General features: G+C 50.3%; 2 protein-coding genes across 2 annotated transcripts; one reads left to right on the plus strand and one right to left on the minus strand.

The window, feature by feature from the left end:
• Window positions 1-6,381: 6,381 nt before the first annotated feature.
• LOC104311937 (homeobox protein NANOG) lies at window positions 6,382-12,278 on the plus strand. Its single transcript, XM_069807026.1, has 4 exons — window positions 6,382-6,562; window positions 9,714-9,988; window positions 11,333-11,422; window positions 11,857-12,278. Exons 1-4 carry the CDS (start codon window positions 6,382-6,384, stop codon window positions 12,217-12,219), a joined length of 909 nt encoding a protein of 302 aa, XP_069663127.1. The 3' UTR covers window positions 12,220-12,278.
• Window positions 12,279-17,610: 5,332 nt separating this feature from the next.
• On the minus strand, window positions 17,611-22,227 carry LOC104310991 (homeobox protein NANOG). Its single transcript, XM_069807027.1, has 4 exons — window positions 21,892-22,227; window positions 21,201-21,469; window positions 20,373-20,462; window positions 17,611-19,868 (listed from the first exon to the last, which is right to left on the minus strand). Exons 1-4 carry the CDS (start codon window positions 22,208-22,210, stop codon window positions 19,452-19,454), a joined length of 1,095 nt encoding a protein of 364 aa, XP_069663128.1. The 5' UTR covers window positions 22,211-22,227; the 3' UTR covers window positions 17,611-19,451.
• Between the last annotated feature and the right edge of the window lie 1,440 nt (window positions 22,228-23,667).

Raw genomic sequence — 23,667 nt, forward strand, 5'->3', positions numbered from 1 at the left:
CATCCACTACATTTCAAGAGATGTTGGAATGAAGCTAAACGTGGTAGATGTAGCGACACTGTCCAGAGCCTTCTCTTCTGCCTACCCTGATCACATTTTTTTTTAGCAGATCAGGGAAGTAAAATCCTAGAGGTGAGACCCAGGAGACTATGGGAGTGCCAGGAAGGGCTGGCAGAGTCCTTTTCTTCCAGTTTCACCTTCCTCTTGGCATCAGGGTCAAATTACACTTCTCTTAGAGGGCCTCACTGTGTGAAGGACTTCAGGAAGGGTGTATGAGCAGAAAAATCCATCTCCTGATAATGATCAACAGCTTGTCCTAAACTGCTTTGTTGGAAACTAAGCCCATTCATTTCTTGGCCCTTACATTTTTTTCACTGGGCAGATTAGAAAAAAAAAAAAAAGAGAGAGAAGGAAACAGAGGGGGAGGATTTAAAAAAATATCTATATATGTATATAGATATGTGTGGGTGCACAATAACAGGCCCTTTCTGAGCCCATAGGGTGCCTCAGTTTCCCCATCCATGAAAATGAAATTACGTGGATCTTTGTTCAAGTGCTTGCATGCCTGCAAAATAGTATTGCTGTTGCTTGAATTTGGTAGACCTCAGCTGGCAAACATGCATCTCTTTTCACTTTTTTTCCCACAGATTTTCACTTTTACTTTTCAGTGATTTCACTGAAAAATTTTGCACAGCAAAATAAGTTGGGCTTTTGTTACTCTGAATAATTTAAGAGAAGGGGCCTCTGCAGACTGTTCCCTTCCTTCACGAACCAAAACCACTTAACACGGGACGTTTACTCCTAAATTACATTTACAGAAGGAAAAATGGAAGGCAGCTAGGAAATACTGATGAATGTTATTTAAGGTTTGCAGACTTCCTAACCCCTCCCCCAGGCTTTTTTCAGTAGGTGTTACCATAGCTCCCCTTACATCTTCCAGCTCTGAGAGGTCTTAACTTAATTTTTTATGGGTCTGGATGGCTGCTATGTACAGTGAAGTACCAGCTCTGACCCTATTTAGCTCTAGGCCCAGAATAGCCTAAGAAGAGAAGGGGAATCCTTTTCCTTTTTCTTTTTGATCACCCATCTGAAACTTGCTTATATTCCCTCACTGGGCATATGTTTTACCCCTTTCAGAATTTTTCAGCCCAGTGTAACACACCTAAAAAACCCCAAACATCAGCAGCATGTTTATGATTTTTTGGAATAAATTTTCCTTTCCACTGCCTATCCTCAGTACAGCAAGACCATATGTGCTAGGGAGAAAAAAACCCCCTCCTTTTCTGGTACATACTCATTAACAGTATTTGCAAGGAGGACAAGGCCATTGTGAGGACAGGTAAACACATGGATCTGACTAGATTACAGCATAGTCTCACACAAAGCAAAGAAAAAATGTAGAAGATGATCAATCACCAAACAAGAAAAGTCTCTGAAGAAAAATATGTTATTTTAGGAGAAGTAAATTCAAGTTCAAGTTACAGTTAAAGAATTAACATGCTGAACTAAGTGGTTAAAAGGGGAACAGAGTGGGAATGTTGCAATGTGGAAATGTTTTAGCTACTTTGCTTTTTATCATTCAAACTGTATTACTTTTCCACTTTTTTGCTATTAAAAATTTCTTTAGATTAAGGCATTACTATCAATATCAATCACAAAACCTCTGCAAATGTTTAAACAAAGCAGGGCATTTGAGGCTTCAAAGGAGAAATACTATAAAACAATACTGTCAAAGCCTTTGTCTTAAAACAACTGCATTAACTATCCTTGAACACTTAACCAGAACCACATTCAGCAAGTTCAAGGACTGAAAAGCATACTTTTTTAAAAAGCCAACTTGGACAGAAAAAAAAAATGTTTGTTTGCCAATATTCCTCATCACAGAAAGAGACTGTGTGGCCCAGAAAGCCTCTGGAGGGTTGCAGGGTGCTCCCCGGCTGGTAGCACCACATGAGCCTGAGCACAGGTCCCTCTGAGTGGACGTGCTCCCCACGCACCCCCCCGAGTGGGGTCTCGTGAGGCCAAGCCTCCAAGAAACTGGTTTTCCTTCTATAGCGGTAGCAATAAGGACTTCTAAACTGTTGCAGCCCAAACTGCCCCAGCCTTGCCAACCAAACAGGAATGCAGATGTAGCGACACTCTTGTTGGTGGCATCAGCTGAAGAGGCTGTCGGGCAGAGCTACACCAAGAAGAGGTGAGCCACGAGGGCTCAAGCTGTGACTGAACATATAAGTCTATGCAGGATGCTGTCAGCTTTAACTTTTAGTTCTTGCTCTGTTACGTCCACGCTGTACACGTCAAGTCTTGTTTGCGTGTTAGCTGTCATGGGACACTTCACCAGAACACAGACACCTCAGAGTCAGGGCCATCCAGTGTCTTTATCCAGATCTGAGCTTTCCCATTTGACCCTGTCTGATTCCTCTTTTAGGAGAAAAGAGCAGCAACTGACAAATGAAGAGGTCTCAAAGGTAATTTATTACCTAAAACCCCAGTGAAAAGCAGAAGCAAAAAAAAAAAGCCCAAACAAATCAAAAAGTGTTGCCTGGAAGGATGGTTTTGCTGAGGTCACCTATGAAAGGTAGGCAGGGATTGTTATAAGAATATCAGGTTGTCACAACCATATGGACTGTGCCAGTGAAAGGACCTAGTTACAGAAACCATTTCCAGGAGTATGTTCTCCATCTTCTGCTCCGCCTGAGCATCTTCTGAATGATGTCCATAACCCCAGCCCAGTTTTCAAGGTTGTTTTTTCAGCCTCTCCTGCCTTCTGTGTCACTAGATTTACCCTGTCAGTAGCACCTGCGTTCACTGCTTTGTGGCTATCATCTTGGGCAAGTCAGCACGAGCTACAACCACATCGTGGAGGGCATGGGGACAGAGAATGAGGATTTTTCCTCTTTCCTCCTGGTCTCTCTAGCTACTAGTCTTCTTATACCGCTGCCTTTATGGGGGAAACCTCGTCATTCACAGGCTACTGTTTCATTGCTGTGACTGTTGCAGAGGTCAAGTGCCATCTGAGAGAAAGCAAAGGACTTAGCTGTTGATGCAAGATCATGTTACTAACACGCCTGTGAAGAATTTACCCTCTTTTTATTGGAGTGTGCTTTCAGCTTCACAGTACAGAAGAGCACATAAAGGTTGCTCAAGATACTAGAAAGCCCTCGGAGCCAAGAGCATGAGCCTGGAAAGACTTTCGTGAAGACGACCGTGGGATGATAGCGGGTATTTGGGCCCAGCCTGGAATAACACGGTACCAAACCAGCGAGGGTCTGGCTCAGCGTGATGCCGAGCCACATCTGCCGGCTGCCTGCAGTGCTGGTTTTGGGGAGCTGCTGCCTGCCCCAGCGGCTGTGTCACGTGCGGCACGGGGGAGATAAGCTGCTCCCCGAGAGGTGCTGCTGCTCTGAAACCGCCGAGGGTGAGGCCCGGAGGTTCCTTCAGCTCCTCTGCCTCCCGGTCCCCCTCCTGCCCCCGGGGAGGTGATTCCCTCCGTGCCGCCCCACTCACCGGTCCAGCCGGGCCGGTGGTTCTGCTCCCAGGGGTAGCACCATCCTCCACCCCGGCTTCTGCCCAGCGGGACTTTGTAGTGCAGGTGACTACGCTAGTTTATTATGGCCTCTGGGCACTTTGCAAGAAAGATCCCAGACACCTTCAGAAGTCGCTGAAATCAAGGAGCTCAAGTGCAAAGTGCTCAGCCAGTGAGACTCCCAACAAGTACACGGATACCCACTGCCACCCATGCCAGCGCCCCACACCATGTTTTCTGCCAGGTCTTCAGATTAAACAGTCTTAGAAGACATGTTGATACCCTGTAGGTCTGCTACCTTGGTCTGCTACCATTTTCTAACTGCATCTAAGGCCATGAAAACTTGAAGACCAAGGTACGGTAACAGGCCAGATGTGAATAAGAAGGAGCACATGACATTCTCCTTGACTGGTGGCACTGGAGCTGCCCAGCGGGGTCCCAAGCCCTGTACACTCAGGTCATTGGTGTGTCTCCCTTTGCTTAATCAGCTAGGCCCTGAGGGCAGGTAGGAGGGATGGTGATCTGAGCTCATGTGGCACTGCGGCTCTGAAACAGGGAATGATTCACAAGTGAGGCATGAGCCAAAACCACCGTGTAGAGGCTGCTGCAGAGTGATTGCCATATTCAGGATGTTCTTGGGATTCTATTGGTGCCGATGTGCTCAAAAGCCCTTTTTTTTTGCTTTAAGTTTTTCAAGTTAATTTCATATTTAAAACTGCATTTCTTGTGCAGAGAGATGTCAGTCCCTGCAGTTTGTAGGCACACAAAAGTGTTTCATGAAAACAGAAAACATAATACTGAGTGTCGAGTTAAAGAGACCCTAGCCAGGCCCTTAGCTGCCTCCAGTCTGCACCTCATGGGAAAGTGGATGGTCCCAAGGCAGCAGAAACATGCTGTGATGTGGCAATTAAGTTGAATGGTCTGCCTGTGATGGCTCAAGAGAAGCTGCATTGACTTTCAGGTTCACCCACAGGCCAGTCCTGCAGTTCCTTTTGGTTTCCCATGCAGGAATCTCAGAAGGCCCCCAAGTTGCCCCCATTCTACGGACAGGGAAGCCGGGACTAGTGCCACGGGACACGGAGCAGCAGCAGAAGTGCTGGTAGAAGTGGTGTTCTACATCCTTTTAAACTGATGCAAAACCCATTTCCTATGGTCTTGCTCACCCCCACCTATCTGTTTCTTCTCCCTGCTGATACTTGAACACTCTCACAGCAAGCGGGTTCCCCTCTCTGGCCTGTTGGGCAAGTACTGGGTGCTAGCACAGGCTTGGGAAGAAGGCAGCAACAAGCACCTGTGGAACAAAGAGGCGCAGAGGGGTGCAGGGACAGTCCAGGTTAAATCATTTTACACTTCTGTGGCTTTGCACCCTCAGCTCTGAGCTTCTGACATGAGGCACGCGTATGTCCTGGTATTAAGGCAGGGCTGGTTCTAGCAAGAAATATTTCAATTAACTCCGGGACTTCAGTCTGTGCATTGAGAAATACAGACATTAGCTAGAGACTCACAATGTCTTTTGAGGTGAAACTAATGAAATCTTCCTAAACACAGGCAGAGTGAATCCTCCTGAGGGAAAGGGACTGCAGCAAGCCCAGAGAGCAGACCAACCTGCAGGCCCATAGCTGAATTCTGTGGCTCACTCACTTACCTCTAGTTATTTAATGAACACCTCTGCAGGTGCCTGTCCCCCTTGGATGGGCCATATGTCAGCAAACATCAGCTAACCCTGCCTTAAAGGAAGCTCTTCATCTTCTTTATTCCAACCAGCCAGCGACAGCCTGGCAAAGGCCACAAGCAAGACTACACAAATGAAAGGACGTGCCTTTGAAAGGCCACGGGGGAGCAAATCTGTCGGCTGTGGACCTTACCTGCACTAAATCTTTTCCTGCCTCCAGAGTGAAAATGTCTTTGCTGATTGTGCCTCCGTAGACCAGCCGGCTGAGATTTCTGAGCCCGCTCTGCAAAATGAGACCTGGTGTTGGATGTGACTCATCCAGCGTTTCCGAGTTTGCTCTGGCACAGCCATGTGGAAGATGGGCCAGACACATTTTCAGCTGGCTCCCTCAAATGCCTCTGTGAAGGAAATCCCTTCTCAGTTTCCAAAAAAAATAATTAGGTTCTAGCCCCCAGGTCTGATCCTTACTTGTTTTTTCCCCCCTTGCTCCGTCTCTGCCATCTGCACCAGGAGTGTGGGCAGTGCAGGTCCGGAGGGTGTGTGCATGGGGGGGGTCTTGGGGGGGTGTCAATGTGACACAAGCCACAAAGCAAAGGTCTCAGAACCCTTCCCATAACGTGGAGCCAGGGCTTGGGCTTGGCCGGCACGGCACTGAGCAGCTCAGCACCAGATCTACCTCCTGTCAGCTCCCGTGTGGTGGAGGTTGGTTGGGATCTGCTCTCCCAGCGCAGCGAGAGGCTCTTCTGAGGTTGTCTGCGCTCACGGGGTTGTTTCGTGACAGGACAACTCCAGCTGAGCCCGGAGAACCAAGCAGGAGGAGGTTTCCCGGGGCTCCGGATCAGACCCCTGCTCAGGTGTGACCGAGGAACCTGCAGAACGGGAAGAATTCAGAGGGGACATATTTTAGTCCTGATGCCATGTGTGGCTTCCCCCCCCCCAACCCCCCCAGCTCTGTCCCCACCCCACCGATCAGCCTCTTTAACATGACAAAGAGCCCGGAGGAGCGGGCGAGGGTGAATATTGCAGTCCCGGGCAGGCTATAGCCGGCTATAAAGGTAACTGCCTGTCTACACTTCGGGGTACCTCAGCTCGCTGCTGAGACCGGCCCCCCCCAACCCCCCCCAGTGAGGGTGACATCCATTAGAGGGTGGGGGAACCAGAACCAGCCCTTCCCCTGCCCGCCATGTGTGCCCACTTGGCTCTGCCCCCCTACCAGCCTTACCCCGCCGGGACTGGCATGGGGTACCTGGAATTTTACTGGAACTCGGCGGGGGAGGCAGGACATACCCCCACCTCGGGTGGGCCAGCGGCAGCCGCCGGTGCCGGTCAGTCTCCGGAGGGAGGAGGGAAGAGGCAGATGGCAGGTAAGGCCCTTCGGCTAAATCCTAGAGCCGATCCCCCGGGATACCTGCGGTCCCGGGTCAGCCACTGGCTTCACCACCTTGGGTGAATTTTTCTCCCTCCCTGCCTTGGTTTCCTAATGCGTGAGCTTGGGCAAAGCGTGACGTGGTGGGCAAGGAGGATGGGGTGACCTCGGGCAGGCACACCACCTTTCTGCCCTACTTCTCTTTGGTGACTGCGAACCGGTTTCCTAAAAACCTCACCAGAGCCTGGCAGAGGCCAGGCGCTGGCAGGGCTGTGCTGCAGGCTGACGGGCAGCGTGACAGCATGGGCTCGTGGAGGTTCGTGGTTCTCGGGGCAGGAGTGTCTGGGCCTCCTTTTAGGCAAATGCTGTCGTGTGCTAAGGAGAGAAACAAATCCTGAAGGTAATTCTGCTCGTGGCATCCCTCATCCCCTTACAAGCTCCTCACCCCCTTCACATGCTCATTAAACTTGAGCCAAGGCAAGCTCGAAGCCCTGGGCCGGGAAATCTGCTCCCTTTAAATCCAGCGTTGTTACTCTCTGCTTCTTTCCATTTGCCATTGTCCTCTCCCTATTTCCCTCTCCTTTCCGTGCTCTTGTTGCCTTGCCTTTCCCTCTTTGCAAAAAAGTCCAGGCCACACCACGGTGGCATTTTCTGTTCCTGCCATTCCTCTCCCGCTCCAGTGAGTGGCAATAGAATAGCTGATGAAAGCAGGTTTTTGCCCAGCCCCGTTGTACGGTCAGCAGGGTAACAGACGGTTCCAAGCTGTCAGATGCCATAGAGAGCTACAAGCTCGGGCAGAGCAAGTGGCTAGTGACTACTTGGCACGTGGCTACTTGCCACGTAGTTTGGAGAAAGGCTTAGGTTCTCTGCATGCTGCCTGCTCCACAGAGGCAGCAGGCAGCTTGACTCGTTCGTGCCCACAATGGGCCTGGCATATAGACTTAAAATCTGTCTTCACTCTGCTCTGGTGCCTCTCTCTACAGAGGGAGCCCAGTCATGGAAGCAAACACCCACAGACGTCAAGGGCTTGTGCGAGTGGGTCTGTCTTAGGTTTTTCACGTTTATGTCTGTTGCACTGCTGTTTGTGTTTCTTGCTTCCCTTTTCCTTCACTCTCTTCTCATGGGAGAGGGAGCACCTTTGTCTTGCGCTCGAGCTGCAGGTGGTAGATTACATGGCGGTTTGGGGTGACAGGCTGAGCAGGAACACGTGGGAGCTGTAGCTCTACAGTGTCTTGCTGTGGTTCCTGTCTAACGGAAGACTTTCCTGTTTTCCAAGCCCACATTCTCAGCATGCTCATTTCCTACCTGTAAGGTTTTTACTGCGCAGCCCGTAGGAACCAGGCATCCTGTGGTACCACACAAAATTTTAGCTGCCCGTGCACAGCTGTTCAGCTTCCTCTCAGGCTCTGCAGTCTACCCCCCCATGCACATAACACCTCGGGCCCTTGCACCTCTTCTGTCGACAGCCCCTTTCTCCTTGGAGGCAGAATCCCTTCGTAATCCTCCTGGCTCTGCTCCCCAGCACCAGAAACCTGCCCCACTACACATCTGCCCCTTCACATAGCCCGTGCTCTGAGTGGTTATCATCTCCCAGGGGTAGGAAATAGCCAAGAGCAGGCAACCCTAGTGTGGCAGGCACCACAAAGACGCGTGTGGCTCTGTCAGGAGGGTACCACAGACATGGCCACCTTTCTGAGGCCCAGCAACACTTCCAGGCTTTTGGATGCTTGCTTAGTAGCCTCTCACCTTGGGACAGAAGGAGGAAGGGTTTGGTAGGGTGGATGGGGAGCCCATTCCTCAGGAGGGTGTCAGTCCTTTGCGTTGGACGTACGTTCGGGAGGTTGAGGAGGGTGTCTCGGTGGGCTTCAGTCACAGCTCTTAGGGTGACTAGGAAGGAGGTTGGGAGCTCTTGGTTGGGCTCAATAGTCAGAGGGTGCGTACTGAAAATGGCACTGCCCCATCCACTGCACCTCCTCTCTCCTGAAATGTCAGTAGGAGGAGAGGGGATGGACCATGCAGAAGGGTTTGCAGAGGAGCAGCTGGAGGAAGGAGGGGTGGACAGATTTATCATTGCAGTTATCGGGCAGGGGGAAGACTGGCATCGCAGCCCTTCAGTCACGGCTGGCCTGAAAAGGTCTCAGCCTCTCACAGACCCCAGCGACCAGGCACCTGACAGAAGGGTGCTGGGGTAATCTCTCTTGTTAGCATTTTCCTATTCAGGCAGCCTGAGTGACTTTGCATCTTGGCAGCTTTTGTCTGGACTGGTAGCCGATTGTTTCGGAAGTTTTTCCTTTAGATCTTTATCTCGACTTTGTCCTCAACAGAGTCCCCTTAAGAAATGTACCAAGACAAATGAGAAGGGGCTTGGACACCTTCCTCTGCACTCTTGAATTTTGTCCCCCATGTCCCTGGTACAGGATTACTGGCTTGTCTCACCTGTCCCACACATCCACCTTTCCTCTCCCCCTCCTCACTTTCACGTCAAATTTCTCTCCTTCATTCTTCTCTTGCCAGAAGCCCCCCTCAGTGGAACAGGTCCCTCCATCTATATGCGTGTTGCCCATAGTGGGATGGTCTGTGGTGGGAGCCACAGGCGAACAGGAGTGAGCCAATATCCAAAGCCTGACTGATGCTCTCCACCTGCCGCCCCATCACTGTAAACACCGACTGCTCTGCCCCACCATACGCCCTGGTCGGCTGTTGCTTTGCCACTGTCTATCAAGTGCCTCAAGATTGCTGGGCAGGCAGTTTTGGGGACCCTGGTCACCAACCCAAAGCTATGCTTGCAGTCACGACCAGGCCTTTTTACACCACACTGAGACCAAAATATTGCAGGGGCCTTCAGGAGGAGGATAGTGACACTGTGAGCCAATACACACCATTCTCCCCTCCCTGCCCTGACTTTTCCACCTGGCAAAAGGGAGCCACTGGCATCCTGGAGGGCTGAGCTGGGAAGCTGCTTGCTGCCAGCGGGCCTGCCTGCGCTCACAGGTCCATGAAGGAAGGAGGGTGACAACAAGCATTTGCTTCAAGAAAGCCCCTGTCTGGTAGGCAGGGAGCTCTACAGCAGGCAGGGAGCATGCTCATACCCATACAGCATGTCCCATTATGTCTTGTATATCTTTTCCCATTGTCTTTTTTTCTTCCAGAAGTATCCCCAGCTTCGTCCAGTTCTGGGAATTTCAGCCAATTCACACCAGATTCAGCCACCAGTCCACATTCGGCATCCTCGTCCCCACAGCCTACGGCTAAGTCTCAGAAGGGCAGAGAAGATGGCATGGAGGGGGTGAGGAAAGCCAAGAGCCGCACGGCTTTCTCCAAGGAGCAGCTGCAAACCCTGCACCAGAGGTTCCAGAGCCAGAAATACCTCAGCCCCCAGCAGATCCGGGAGATGGCTGCCGCCCTGGGGCTCACCTACAAGCAGGTGAACATGGAGATTTTGACCTCTGGTATACCTGTCACACAGTGGCTGAGTGGTCGCATAAGGCAGTGACAGGATGGAAAAATGAGTCCCCAGCAGAGAGTAGAGGCAAAGGTGCCAGCTAACAGTTGCTCCCCTGCCTATTCCTGCCCAGAGATCAAAAGCACTGCTGGGGTAGAAGAGAGCCAGTGGCACCTCACTGGGGCCTCCCCAGTGAGGGGTCAGTTAAGGGTACTAGTGCCAACACTTGTAGTAGAATTGCAAACACAGCGATGAATATGCTGTTTGCCACAAACAGCCTCTACCCTGGGCTTGACAGCACTTCACAGCCTTTTTCCACGCACTGGTGAACTTCACAGAAACCCTGGCATGCATCAGTTCTCTGAATCCCAGGGCTGCAACATGCTGAAAGCTATTGCTCACGTTTCCTAAGGCTGATCTTGTCCCATACCTAATAAAGTCCCACGCTCAGCACTGCCTGGCTGCTCAACACCCGCTCCCCCCTCCACGCAGGTACTGCTAGGTTTGTACATTGCAGCCTTTCAGCATCTCTGCTGATCTCCAGGTAGGTTGTGTGTAGCAAACTGCTGCTGGCTCCAGTGATGCCCTTCTAAAGCAGAGGGGGTTGGGCAATGGGGCACAAGTGCTTGCAGTTACAAGTCCAAAATCTGCCTGGAATTTGGATCTGAGAGCTGGGCAGGATGGCCGGGATGCTCCTGGATGCCTCCGGACTAAAAAAGTTACATATGCTTTGTAGGTGCACACATAGGCACGCACACACTGAACTGGTTCTGTCAGGAACAAGACCTGTGGGACAATCTGCTCTTTCCTTCAATCCACATCCCTGCAAAGGCTGCTCTCACAGCACAGACACAGCCCTGGAGGCAAACGGCTCTGGAATTCACCCCAGCAAGGAGCTTTGCATTTGGGACCCGCTGGGTACAAGGAGCAAGCCTCTCCCTTCTCCGCTCGCAAGCGTGCGGAAACCGCGTGTCAGAAGTTTGCCTGTAGCTCAGGGGGTTTGTAGAGACCTGGGTGGGTCTAATTTGCACCAGTCGTTCATCTCTGTGATGGAAAGGAGTCAATTTGTCACAACTATGACTGTCCGCGGACACGATGCGGCCCCCTCCCCCCTGCAGATGCACTCGCCGCCTGCTGAGGCTGCGAGACAGACATCTCCCCTGGGCATCGACCCCAGGGAGCTCTTCAAGGCCTTTATCTGCTGCTGCCCATGTATCTATGCCATCTGGTCACTCTCCCCCTGGTTCTTCCTGCTTGTGAATCTGATAACATTTGCTCTTCCCTCTCCTTTGCTGATGTTTTCTCTGCTCACCCTTTCCCACCCAGGTGAAGACTTGGTTCCAGAACCGGAGGATGAAGCTGAAAAGGTGCCAGAAGCATAGCCTGTGGACTGAACGGGCTCAGTGCCTCACGCAAGTAAGAACACAGCACGTGGCTCAGTGTGGCCCTTCCATCTGGGCAGATCAGTCCTGTGATATATTTCCTCCACGGGGGCAACTTAAGCATACAAGCATCGGCGTACCTTGCCTTCTGGTTTGTTCAGCGCAGAGGCACAGACTTGGCATGACTCTCCATGTTCTGTAGGTAGCCTAGCAATGGGCTGACGATGCCACTGAAATGCTTCCAGAGAAAAGCTGTTTTCCTCATACATATATATATATATACACACACACAACTGTGTATCCACCCCTGAGCTATGGGGATGCGTATGGTTCTTCTTGCCCTCCCACGCCATTGCCGCTGATCAAGAGACAACATGAAATGTGAAGGGACAGAGCCCCAGTACGTGTCAGGCCTGTGGATGCCAGTGGAGAAGCTATGTGTTCTGACTCACTGTCTTTCCCTTGCAGGGTGGTTTCCAGCCAAGTACTTACCTGGACGTGCACCCCAAGTTCCACCAGGGCTACCCCATCACTGCAGCCAACAACATCCAAACCGTGCCTCCCCCCCGTCAGCACTACGGAGCAGGGCAGAACGCTTACACGATCGTGACCAGTGAGGATGGAGGAGTCTTTGGCAAAGGTGGGGGCACCTGCAGCGTCCAGCAGACAGTGGGCTTCATCGCCCAGCACAAAGTAGACTTTTACCACAGCTGTCCTGGCAGTGTGGAATATCCGAGCACAAAGGCAGGTGACGGCTGTAACTTTCATCACTCGGCCACCATGGGGGCTCCTTTCCCAACCGCTGCTGGCCACCATCTCTATCATTCCTAGGCACTGTGGATGTGGGGTACTTGGGCACCCGGGAATCAAGTCTTATTCTCCTCTCTCCCTTTGTTATTCATGTGCTCTCCAACTCAGGGCCATCGTGTAGCTAGAACCTGGTTTGGCATCCAAATACGTGCCTGCAAGCATGCACAGACACACAGACGTGCAGATACCTGTTTGCCCATATATGTACATATGGCCCTTCATTCATACGTCCTTACACACGCGCACACACATCCCCACACCCCCTTCTTTATTGGCACAGACAACCAAGTTCCCTTATAGCAAGACCCAAGATCTGGCTACCTAGATTATCCCCTGGAACTTCTAAATTATTGTAACTTGGCTCAGAGGAAGGACAGATTCCTTTGGGGATCTCATTTATACATATCACTGTACAGTTGTGCATACATAACATGTGAAGCCATGGGCTGTATGGAGAGGTGCTGGTCGCGTACCTTTCACCGAAGTTGGAGAAGCTATTGTCACATTCCAGGCATCCATCTGATGGTTAGACCACCAGTTCTGTAGGTCAGCCACAAGGTATAGAATTGATGAAGCGTCTAGTGAAGGGAGAAGTGACAAGTAGCTTGCAGAAAGGCTGGTAAGATGATCTTATAGGTATCAAAATTATAAATAAGCCCTTTGTTCTAGTCAGTATGTTTCTGTGCCTCCCCTCAAGAAAACCAAACAGTGCATTCAATTTGGCAAATAATAAAATATTTTTAAAGATGGATTATGTATTTTTCTGTATCTTTTTTTTCCACTGTAATAGAGCATTGCAATATGAAATCCAGATGGAGCATAAATAGCCATAGCAACCGTATGCCATTGTTATTACTGATTCGACTCTGAAGCTATAAACAGACATTTTTCTGTGTTATTAATGGATCAGCTTCATGACTCTTGGCAGTGTCAGATATCTAGAGTCAAAGGACAAAATGAGTAACTACCACTCACCTTAAAAATTGCCCCTACCCAGCGATATTTAATACTGGGACTGGCTAAAACATAGAGGTACCATAATTTCTAAACTTAATACTATGTAAGTGTCTAAGTACCTAAACCCAGATGTGTATATCAAAGTATATTTAATAACAAAGCCCCAGTTCCCCGAGTCACAGGTTTTCTACCACTCTGATGATGGCAATAACTTTATCTTTATGCAATGAAGTAGCTGTCACAGTTTAAAAAAATGAGCATAAAATGAAGATAATTGATGTCTGCGACCAGCATAATAAGAGGCAAGGTCTTCCACTGGCAAAGCTGGTTTATGTCCTTGTGCCTCACAGCTGTTTGTGTCCACCCCCCTTCCTTCACACAGGCACTCTTTGACCCTTTGCTTGTTCAGCTACACTGTTTATAGAGCTGTACTGTAAACTGTATAACCAGCGTGATTTGGGGAAAAATAAGGCCTTTTGGAGGGCAAATCTCTAAGTCATACCATTTTGGAGATCCATTTTAAAGCACAACCCAAAGACACATGTCCTACACACAGCAAGCGCCTAAGCTTGGGAAAGACACGTTCTTGCAGCCACTGCGCCATCAGGGGGGTGCGGATCAATTGAGTCAGCTTAACTGAAAAGGTGCTGGTTAACAGCTGAAGGTGCACTACAATAGCAGCAAATATCAGGGCTCTCATATGAGAGTTTTTTCAGCTCCTTTGGAGCCAACAGTGCTGCTAATAACCTGAATATCATCTGAAACCTTGCCTTGTCACCCCACCAAAGGCTGCTGTAGGTGAAAAAGTTGAGCTTGTGATGGCTCCTCACTAATAATTCTCTGGAAAAGGAGTCACCTGTCATGCCCTGTTCCTTCAGGGATGCTTTAGGACAGCCAGGATCTTTCTGTGAAATCTCTGGGACTGGCTTGCAGGAGGATGCTGGCTATAAAAGCAACAGTTGTGATCTTCCTACTATTTGACCTTCAGCAAAGCCGTGCTAAGAAACAAGGAAACTGCAAGATTTGGTAGCCAGAGACCCATAAAAATTTTCAGATGCCATCACTCAAAGACAGATCTTATTGCCACAGGTGGTTCTGGAGACCAAAAGCCTGCAGCAATTCCAACAGGCAAGCAAGCAACTTCCAGGAAGGGAGTTCATTGATGTCTGCTGTATCAGGAGCTGCATTCCCAACACCCGGTGTAATAACAGCAGGAATGCAGCTCCTGTTACTGGCAGTCCCTCACTCACAGCCAGCCAGAGAGGGACACTGGGAACTTGCTTTCTCTTCTGGCCTTTCCCTAGTATCTAAGCAATGACTTGGATGGATCTTGGGGCTCACCCAAGGCAGCAGTCCCAATGTAATTTGTAAAAGATTCAGTGATTCAGGCACAGCCCAGCTGCTAGAGACATGCCCTGTCTGTGAGCACATGGACTTCCATTAAACCTGAGAAATTAATTCTAGCCTGGTTATGAAAGAGACTCACAGATAGGACCTGAGGGTGCTCTTCAAAACTTTGGACAGCATGAAGATAACATGGCCCTCCCAGGAAAGGAAAAACACTTTTTTTTGTCTAAGACCAGCTCCATGATTTTGGGCCTTTCACTACTCCCGACTGCTCAGAATCAGCCAAGATGCTGTTGGCCTCAGATGACAGGTCAAGCAAGAGATGTGTGGCAATGCTTTACTGAAAATTTCCGAAACCCTGTTAGCTCAGCATTTGAGTCACACAGTGAGTTAGATAACTAAATATAATGTTTACACATGCCCATAGGGGAGGGCCTATTCAAGCAAAGATCATGCCTTTTATCTGCACTGGAGAGATGACGGGGGCTGCGAGCCCTTGCTCATGGGCCACTCAGAAGAAACGTGTAGCTTGTAAAACTTCACTGCAGGCCACGTTGACAGGAAAGCAAGGAATGAGGTTGCTTGCACCACTCTACTTGCTTGGTATTTTGCCTAAGTGACAGCAAAGGCTGGAGCCCACTAAACTAGAGAATAAACCCTGGCCTACATAGTCTGTACTAGATCTAATTGCTCCTGTTTGGGTGGGATTGTCTGCACCACTGCAGCTACATCTGCAGCGTTGACAAACTGGAGCCTTGACACTGCAGAAATACTGTGAAAGCGCAGTGTATTCCCACAAGCTCTAATACATATAAAGAGCTCCATATGAGCTTACAGCTTGATCTTAAAAAGATTTACTGGTGAGGCAAATCGTGTTTGCAGCATGCAGAAATCACCATTACATAGCTCAGTCACAAGAAGCAGCAGTCCTAACAGAGATGTAATGGATCCCAGCAGAAAGGGCTTTTGTTGACATGCACTTACCTCCTCTGAGGAAATGATATAAACCCTTTTGGAAGTATGAGTCTGGAGGGACTAATTGCATCTCCACCACTTTTGGTAGTAGTGCTGCAATTACCTGTGCAGCTGTTTCACATGGTGATGTGACTCAGGCATGTCAAGGTAACAGAGGAGATCTCCAGCACCGTGGAAAGGCAGAGTCCTACTTAATTCCACAGCTTCCAGAAACTCTGCCCGAGTTACCAGCAGTCCTTTCCAGCCTACCTGCCAAAATTCCAACAGCAGCTACTCTGCATGCTCCCTCCAGCCCTACAACTGCGTGTGCTTGCCAAAGCTGTGTGCAACCCAGGCTGAGCAAGCAGGGGAATAACGCACCTGTGAAGGAATGCTCCATTTTTGCAGAAGGCTCCCATGGTAAATGCAGGAACACAAACCACAGCATGCAGAACAAGCCATCTCAGCCCCAGGGCTGTTTTAGCAACAATATCTGTTTCTGCAGGAGGACACCTGCCAGCAGAGCTCTGGCTACCTTGTGGCAGAAACGTGGAAGAGAAACATGCCAAGCAACACAGGTAATCTGTAGCAAGCATCCTCTGCGATCATTCTGCAAAGACCTGAGTACCTTGTGTATTTCTTTAGAGCTTACATTTGCATCTTAAAAAAAAAAATAAAAAGGACACTGCTAGTTTTACAGCAGAAAGGCAAGGCTTTAATTATCTATGACTTTTAGAAGTATGTGGTTCAGCTTTGTTTTTTCAAGGGAATTGTTGAAATTAACAGTACTACTGGAGCATTACCCAGAATTCATTCAAACTGATGCTGCGACATGGGTCTCAGGTCAGGATGAGAAAGGATCTCTGTTCTGTAATACAGGAAACTGTGTGAATCTGGCATTTCCTCCCTCTTCCAGGCCAGATTTACCTTTTTTCTATGGTTGAAGGTTGGCAGCCTGTGAATGGAAAACAGGCTTTTTTCCTCCTCTACAGGCTCAAACCTCCCTTCCCTCTCCTTCCTGCACATATTCCACCTCACCCTTGGAAGCAGAGCATTACAGTATTGCAAAAGGAAAGTGGACATGCTTTGGCACCCACACGAGCAGGTTCTGGTCAGCAAAGGACCTGTGGCAGTTTGAGCCTGAGCTGCCAGTTTAGCTAACGGTGCACAGTGGGACTACCTATTGTACAGCCTCTTTCAGGCAGATAAAAAGCCTTGGTGGTGTACTGTGGTTTAAGGAACCTGGGATTAAACCCCACACACCATTTTTGCTAGTTTAAACTCTGGCTATTAACAGGAGCTTGGTTCTGCTGGTACAGCATCAGCCATTGAACACAGACAGCTGCCTTGTTTCATTAGTGCTGCTGTCCACAGACCCTTGCAGCCCTTGGCTGCATGCAGGTTGCACAGGTGTTCAAACTAAGAGGTATGCAAGGAAAGCAAAGCTCTGATGAACCAAGGCTTATTGAGCAGAAAGAGGTTCATTGAGTCTCCAAATAGGTGGCTGCTGATGCACTGCTTCAGTCCCAATATGTCCATCTCACATTTTTCAGTACCTTTTAAGTGTTGCTCCCAGATGCTAAGAGGAGATAAATGCAGTCTTGGGGCAAAGCGGGAAAAGAAGTAAGTTTTTTTGTTTCAATGCTGCAGGCAGGATTCAGTTACACACAAGTTTCTGCTGCCATTTGAGGTTAGCACAAGAACCCCAAGAGAGCTGGAGCCTCAATGAGGCAGGACTTCCAGACCTCTAACTCTGACCTTCTGGAGAAGCAGCAAGTAGCCACACAACCTCAAAAGACACTTTCTTTTGCTCCTGCCCTCATACTTAAATAGTCATTTTGAAGCATCACAGTTTAAGGGCTAGTACAAGTATGTTAACAGCAAGCCAGCAGCTAGCAGTCCAGTTGCCTACCCCTGGAGCCCCCTCCCCTTGCACTAGGCAACACACCTGCCTGTTAAAAACAAGGCTGATGGGCTTCTGTGACTTACTGCTTTTAAACAGTTGCTCTTGATCCTACTTCTGGGAGAAACACAGTAGGGTTACTTTTTTTCCTCTTTTCCTTAGTACTGCTGGTCTAACCTGTGCAGAATAACCATTCCTGCAGCAGGCTGTTCCATTGCAAGCTGATGACACTCTTTCAACATTAAAATAAACTAATTTATTTTCAATTCAAACAAGTTTGTAAGAACATTAGGCAAAAACAGTAATAAAAGACAACATGCACATAATATAAAACATGCTTGAGATCACTGCAAGAAAATACTCTTTAAGAAAAATTATTCTGGAAAAAACAACAAATGTTCACCTCCTTTGCAGTGGAAGTTTAACTACAACGTACAACCCTTGTGCAGACATTTGAAGACAGGGTTGCAGTAAAAATTGTGCACTAACCACAAAAAAAAGAAACCTCTACCACAGAAATATTTATGCTTTTACCATCTCGTTTACTCTTGCCAGCTCATGCCATTTTGTATGCTTGGGCAGCGGCAGACTGGACTCTGCAGTTCCGCATCTTGTAAAAAAAGTCAGTTTCACATTAGGTGGGAGCTGACTTCCAGTTTCTCCATACTGGAAAGAATGATTCAGTTATTTTAAAACAAAATAAAACAAACCAACAAACCCTGAAGATTTTAATTAGCAGTTTCCTCATTTTGTCTAACTAGGTTTCTCTAAACTTCTCACCTCCCCCAGAGCTTGGGTACTTATGTCAGATGAGGCAGCCAGTGCCCTTTTCAGCAGAATAATACAGAAGAGATCCAACTAAGCCCTGGGGAAGGGACAAATATCCTACTAGCTTACACTCTTAAAACTGGGATTAGACAAGAGGGTGGGGAACCATTCTGCTCTAGCCCCTTGGATGCCAACTCCACTGGGACCCAACAGGATTCCCCGCCCTCCAACATCCAGGTTCCAGGATAAGCCACATTAAACATCACCTTTAAAATAACTGAGTCCTTTACCCAGCTGCCCGCCTCTAGGCCAGAGAAAGCTGCACTGTAGCGGTGCTGTGTTCGTGAAGTGCTAGGGGACCATCATGTACAGATAAGCAGACTGTTCTCACCACTCCAAAGATGACTACACACAGCCACTCTGCACACTTCCAACAGCGGCACTTTGGGCTACCCTATGCTGCAATTTGCAGGTTGGGGCAAGCCAACAGTCTCTCAGCAGAGAGATGTAGAAAGGCAAGATCTAAACTGGGTGGGGACAGTCCCAGAGACACCATCCTGAATGAGCTGACAGGCACAAAGAAGTTAGCAGCTTTGGAAACCAAAGTTTCCATGTGATATATGGGCAATACTCTATCCTACTTTCTCTCCTCTGCTCCTCCCCTCCTCTGAACTGCCCATGGTACACAGGAGGGCAGCAGGCAAGGGGTAGGCAGGCACTGACCCCTCCAGGAGGGGTTGCTGAGACTAACTGGATCAAATCATCTGAAATCAGATGATCTCATGTAGCTTTTTGGTGAGGGACGAGAGGATGTAGATGAAGAACCTATCAGCAGTTAGCTGGCTGAGGTAGCATCAGAAATAGGCAAGACAGCAGGAAAGATTCTGGGCTACAACAGGGTATTTCTAGCAGAAATATGCTGAAGTACAGGGTTTTCTTCTCCAGCAAAGCTCTGCTGCAAGACACACAGGGTGAGGATCAGAGATCACCTGCTAAAGAGGCAGCAGAGGGAGGCGAGATGTGGAGAGCAAACAGACCTTTACCACCGCTGCTGCTCCTGTCTGTGGCCTTGCACATTCCCCTCCGTGAATGAAGTCTCATCTATCCACACACAAAGCACCCTTGCCAAGGGTTAGCCATGTACAGTCAGGTGCCTTTAAACAGAAAGCTAGCCCAAGGCAGCAGGGTGCTGCACCCCCCCAATGGTTAAAACAGGAGTAGGGGAGGAGGGGCAAGAGAAAGGAGTGGAACCTGGATCCCTGAGTCAAGACCCCAGAAATCCCATGAGAAAAAACAGGAGAAGGGAGGAAAAAAATAGTTAAACCTAAGACTCATAACCATTCTGGGTCCCCAGGGGATGCCAAGGGGCCTGGTACTGATGCCGTACAGGAGAGCTCGAGAATGATATGATGCCATCAGAGGTGCTCTGGAAGCCGTAGGTGTCTTCTGACTCCAGGCTGACATAATCCGTATCAGCAGGGTAGCTGTGATAGAAGTTCATCTGCTGGCTTAATAAACCCATGGTTTGCTGGCTATTGCAGCTTGTCCCACCTTTTCCAAAGAGCCCCTCATCCTCCACAGCCACGAACGAGTACAGGCTCTGCCCGTTCCCATAAGTCTGGCCACCGCTGTAAGCCTGGTGCACGCCGGTCACAGCCTGAAGGTTTCTGCTGGCGCCCACGGGGAAGCCCTGGTGAAACGTGGGGGTTATATCCAGGTATGCAGCCTGATGAAACCCGTTCTAGGAGAGACAGAGAAGGCTGTTCAGTAAAGCAGAGCACCGCACCAGCTATGCCCATTCTTTTGGATGGGTCCTCCTTTCTCCCCTGCCCCCTCTCCCCAAGCCAAACAATAGTGTCTTTTTTTTTGTACTCATTGTCCTCACTATAGACTAATAATAGCGGAGATGACAAGCTCTTAAGTTAGTAATCTCCAGCTCAACATGTCTGGGAACACCATGCTGGGGAGAAAAACCACAGGAGTAGCCTTGCTGGTCCTCTTTGGCTATTTTGTTTTCTTTCTAGTCTCAACTGGGATATAAGTGGACTGGAAACAAAGCTCTTTCAGTTGCCAGGGCAGGCTTAAAATAGATGCTACTGTAAGCCCAATTACAAGAAATACAACTGGCTTGGTAATAACAAGTCCCATGCATTGTTTGAGTTAGCAGGTTAGACATGACACACTTCTCCCCAGAGACTTGAGGAACCGTGACTGGTGGTGATGGGGGAAGGGGGAATTCTCTCACCTGTGGTAGATAGACCCCTTTTTCCACCCACTGGCTCTCCTTCTGGCAACGTTTAAATTTCATCCGTTGGTTCTGAAACCATGTTTTCACCTAGAAGTGATGGGGAAAGGACATAGAACATTAGAAATGCATTCTCAGAGCTTACTATACATCCTAAAGATGTTTTGCCTTCTACTACAATCCAGTTTCTTCTTGGCTCCTGATACTGCACATAATTGCAGCAGCTAACAATATGCAGGTAGCCATGGAATCACAGAGCTGAGATTTGAAAAACTAACACTCTTATTCCTCCGATCACCACGGGACAAAAACCCTACCTGAAAGGCAGGCCAAGACAACTGCCAAACCGCAGCTTGTAACAGCAGCGGCATCTTGCTGCTGTGCCAAGATCAGTGCTGACTCAGGAGTAATTCCTTCAGTCAGACGCGAGTAGCTGGTGGGGCAAAGACCCTCTCTAGGGAGAGACCCAGGTGCCACTCTGACTAAGAAAGGCAACTTGCACAGCAGTGCAAGTACCTGACTTTTCACGTTCAGAGACAACGCACGTCCACACCGAACAGTAACCTGACTCTGCATAGCCCTGCTCTGCATGCTCTTTCAGCCACCTGCACGGAGTGGGTGGATAGTGCTGAACCAAACATAAGAGGAAGACTGAGTCATAAGTTTTCACACCCTCTGCTCTCTCACGTAAGCAATGGCATAAACAAGACCACGAAAGAAAATCATCTCTGGGTTTTAAGAAAAAAAAGAAAAAACACCCCAAAAAACCGCTCGCAAGGCCACGTCACACCAGAGATGCGACTCAGCTGCTCAGAGCAAGACGTTCACCTGCTTGTAGGTGAGCCCCAGGGCGGCAGCCAGCTCCCGGATCTGCTGGGGGCTGAGGTACTTCTGGCTCTGGAACCGCTGGTGCAGGATTTGCAGCTGCTCCTGGGAGAAGGCCGTGCGGCTCTTGGCCTTCTTCACCACACCCTCACCTTCCTCCTTGACCTTCGGGAAAGAGGGATGGGGAGACGGGCGCTCCGCCGTGGGGCTAGTGGCGGAGTCGGGGGTGTACTGGATGAGCGTCCCAGAGCTGGAGGAAGCCGGAGAGGCATCTGAGGAGAAAAAAGAGAGGGAACCGGGCTGAGCAGGGCCGGGCGGAGAAGAATCAAAGCCTTCGAAGTCCAGCTTCTGGGGAGAATTTAAGACTGCGGGTGCCCCGGGGACTTGCAGGGGCTCCGCAGCCGCAGGCAGCGCGGAGAAGCGCCGTGTGCCGGCACGGGCACCCTGGGGGCAGCGGAGCCGGGACCCCCCCTTTCTCCGCTCCCACCTCTGCCATGTCCCACCTGGTCCCAGAGACCCCCGGCAGCCCCCCCCCGGCTTGCAGCGGGGCAGGCGGCGGAGCAGCCCCCGTCGCACCCTCGTTGGGGCGGCAGCACCGGCATGGCCCCCCACCCCCGGGGCAGGAGCCCCCCCCCCCCCTTCCCCCCAAGCCCAGGGCAGCCCGATGGGTCCCCCGGGGCCGGGCCGCCTTTACCTGGGTGGCTGGGGGTCTTCACCGCCGCGGGGAAGGGGGGGGTGTCCGCCGGGGGAGCTTCCTCGACGGGCACGTTGTCCATGCTCCCTGGGGAGAGCCAGTAGTAGTCCCCATACATGACGGAGCCGGGGTAGGGCAGGTAGGTGGGCATGGCCAGGTGGGCACTCATGGCCGGCCCGGGACCCCCCAGCCCCCAGCGGGCAGCGAGCTGGCGGCGGAGGCTGCAGGCAGGTACCCCATTAGGCGGGGGTGGGGGGGGATGCTTTATGTCCTCCCCAGCCTGGCCTGGGCTAGAAGGGATTGTCATGGCCATTGTCATGTTAAAAGTGGGTTGATTGGAGGGGAGGGGCTTTGGGGGGGGGTATTCAGGGAGTGGGGGAGGGCTGCGGCACCGGGCTCCGCTTCCCACCTTGGCTCCTAGGTCGGGCCGGTGCTGCCAGCACCCCCCTCCTTGCTGGGGGGGGGAGGAAGAGCCTTGTGTCCCCCTCGGGGCCCAAAGGCCCGAGCAGAGTCGCCCGGTGAGTTGGACAGGGCTGGGCAGACACCCCCCACCCCCCCATTTAACACTCTTTCTCCCCGGTCCCCACCCGAATGCAAAAGAATGGAGGGGGGGGGGAACCCAGAGCCTGCCCCGGGGCATGAGGAGACTATGCGTGTCTGCATTGCAGATCGCAACCATCATCGCCAAGAGATAAGCCCTCCACCTCCCCGCAAGTCAGTACAGACTGGGGGCGGGGGGGGGGGGGACACACGGACACGGGACACAGGCGGCCCTACAGCGGGGAGGAGGGCTCGCAGAAAGCCAAGCTGCTTGCCCAGCGGCTAGCCCCAGGCCGAGGCAGGCAGGCCTGTTTTGCAGGGGCAGGGAGAAATGGCACTTCACCTTTTTCAAGCCTTTTTCCTCAGCCATTTGACACTTTTTGGTTTTGAAAGAAGTGGTAGCTTAAAAAAAAACCCAAACCCTCAAGTTTATTTTTGGTACACCAGGGAGGGGTGGGAATCATCCAGTCAGATTCCAGTGGAAACGAGAGTGGTGCAGCTATGAAAAAAAAAAAAGTGAAAAAAAAAAAGTAAAAAAAAGCCTTATAGATCTTAAGGATTTGAAGCCAGGGCCTACAGTCTGCATGGGGAAGATAAACTCCCCCGCCCAGCTATTACCCCTTCCTGTAAGGAAATTGAAAACTTATCACAGCCCAGGAGTTACAAAACCTGGAAAACCACCTGGAAGAAGTACAAATTAAAGGCATGTGACACGTCAAGAAAATTTCCCACCTCCACCCAGTGCAAGGAAACAACACAGGCACTTACCTGCATACAAAGGCAGGGGAGTAGCTACTAACCTGTTATACTGTTAAAAATCTTTTGGAGAGGATAGAGAGGGGCCTCCCTTGACTTCCATATATCTCCTCCTCCCCTTTTGGGTCGTGATGAGGCCCAGCTGGTGCCCTGAGCCCACCGCCCCAAGGTAATGCAGGGGTGGAGGGCGCCTCCTCAGGCCCACCTTTGATCACCTCCTAATTAATGGTGATTTCGTTTCTCAGTTAGAATCCAGACAGGATCCAGATGGAGAGACAATTAGGAGCGCGGGGGAATGTGATTATAACCGGGCGAGAGGGATGAAATACAGAATTAGAGCCAGAGCCCACTTCCTTCCCCCCAGCAAGCAGTGCCCACCGCCCTGGGCTGTGGGTTTTGGGCAGGTTGCTGATGCACCCACAGAAAGGGATTCCCCCTTCGACACGAAGCTGTTGTTGTAGGGGCAAAGGTCCACGGTCC

Source organism: Haliaeetus albicilla, chromosome 19, assembly GCF_947461875.1.
Source record: "Haliaeetus albicilla chromosome 19, bHalAlb1.1, whole genome shotgun sequence".
NCBI lineage: Eukaryota > Metazoa > Chordata > Aves > Accipitriformes > Accipitridae > Haliaeetus > Haliaeetus albicilla.

What these genes read in the sequence shown, in the direction of transcription:
- LOC104311937 (XM_069807026.1), top strand. Translation starts at nt 6,382, where the DNA reads ATGTGTGCCCACTTGGCTCTGCCCCCCTACCAGCCTTACCCCGCCGGG. An exon ending in AGGGAAGAGGCAGATGGCAG is followed by an intron (nt 6,563 to 9,713) that starts GTAAGGCCCTTC and finishes TTTTTCTTCCAG; the next exon opens with AAGTATCCCCAGCTTCGTCC. An exon ending in TGGGGCTCACCTACAAGCAG is followed by an intron (nt 9,989 to 11,332) that starts GTGAACATGGAG and finishes TTTCCCACCCAG; the next exon opens with GTGAAGACTTGGTTCCAGAA.
- LOC104310991 (XM_069807027.1), bottom strand. Translation starts at nt 22,210, where the DNA reads ATGACAATGGCCATGACAATCCCTTCTAGCCCAGGCCAGGCTGGGGAG. An exon ending in GAAGACCCCCAGCCACCCAG is followed by an intron (nt 21,470 to 21,891) that starts GTAAAGGCGGCC and finishes TTTTCTCCTCAG; the next exon opens with ATGCCTCTCCGGCTTCCTCC. An exon ending in AAGGGGTCTATCTACCACAG is followed by an intron (nt 19,869 to 20,372) that starts GTGAGAGAATTC and finishes TGTCTCTCCTAG; the next exon opens with AACGGGTTTCATCAGGCTGC.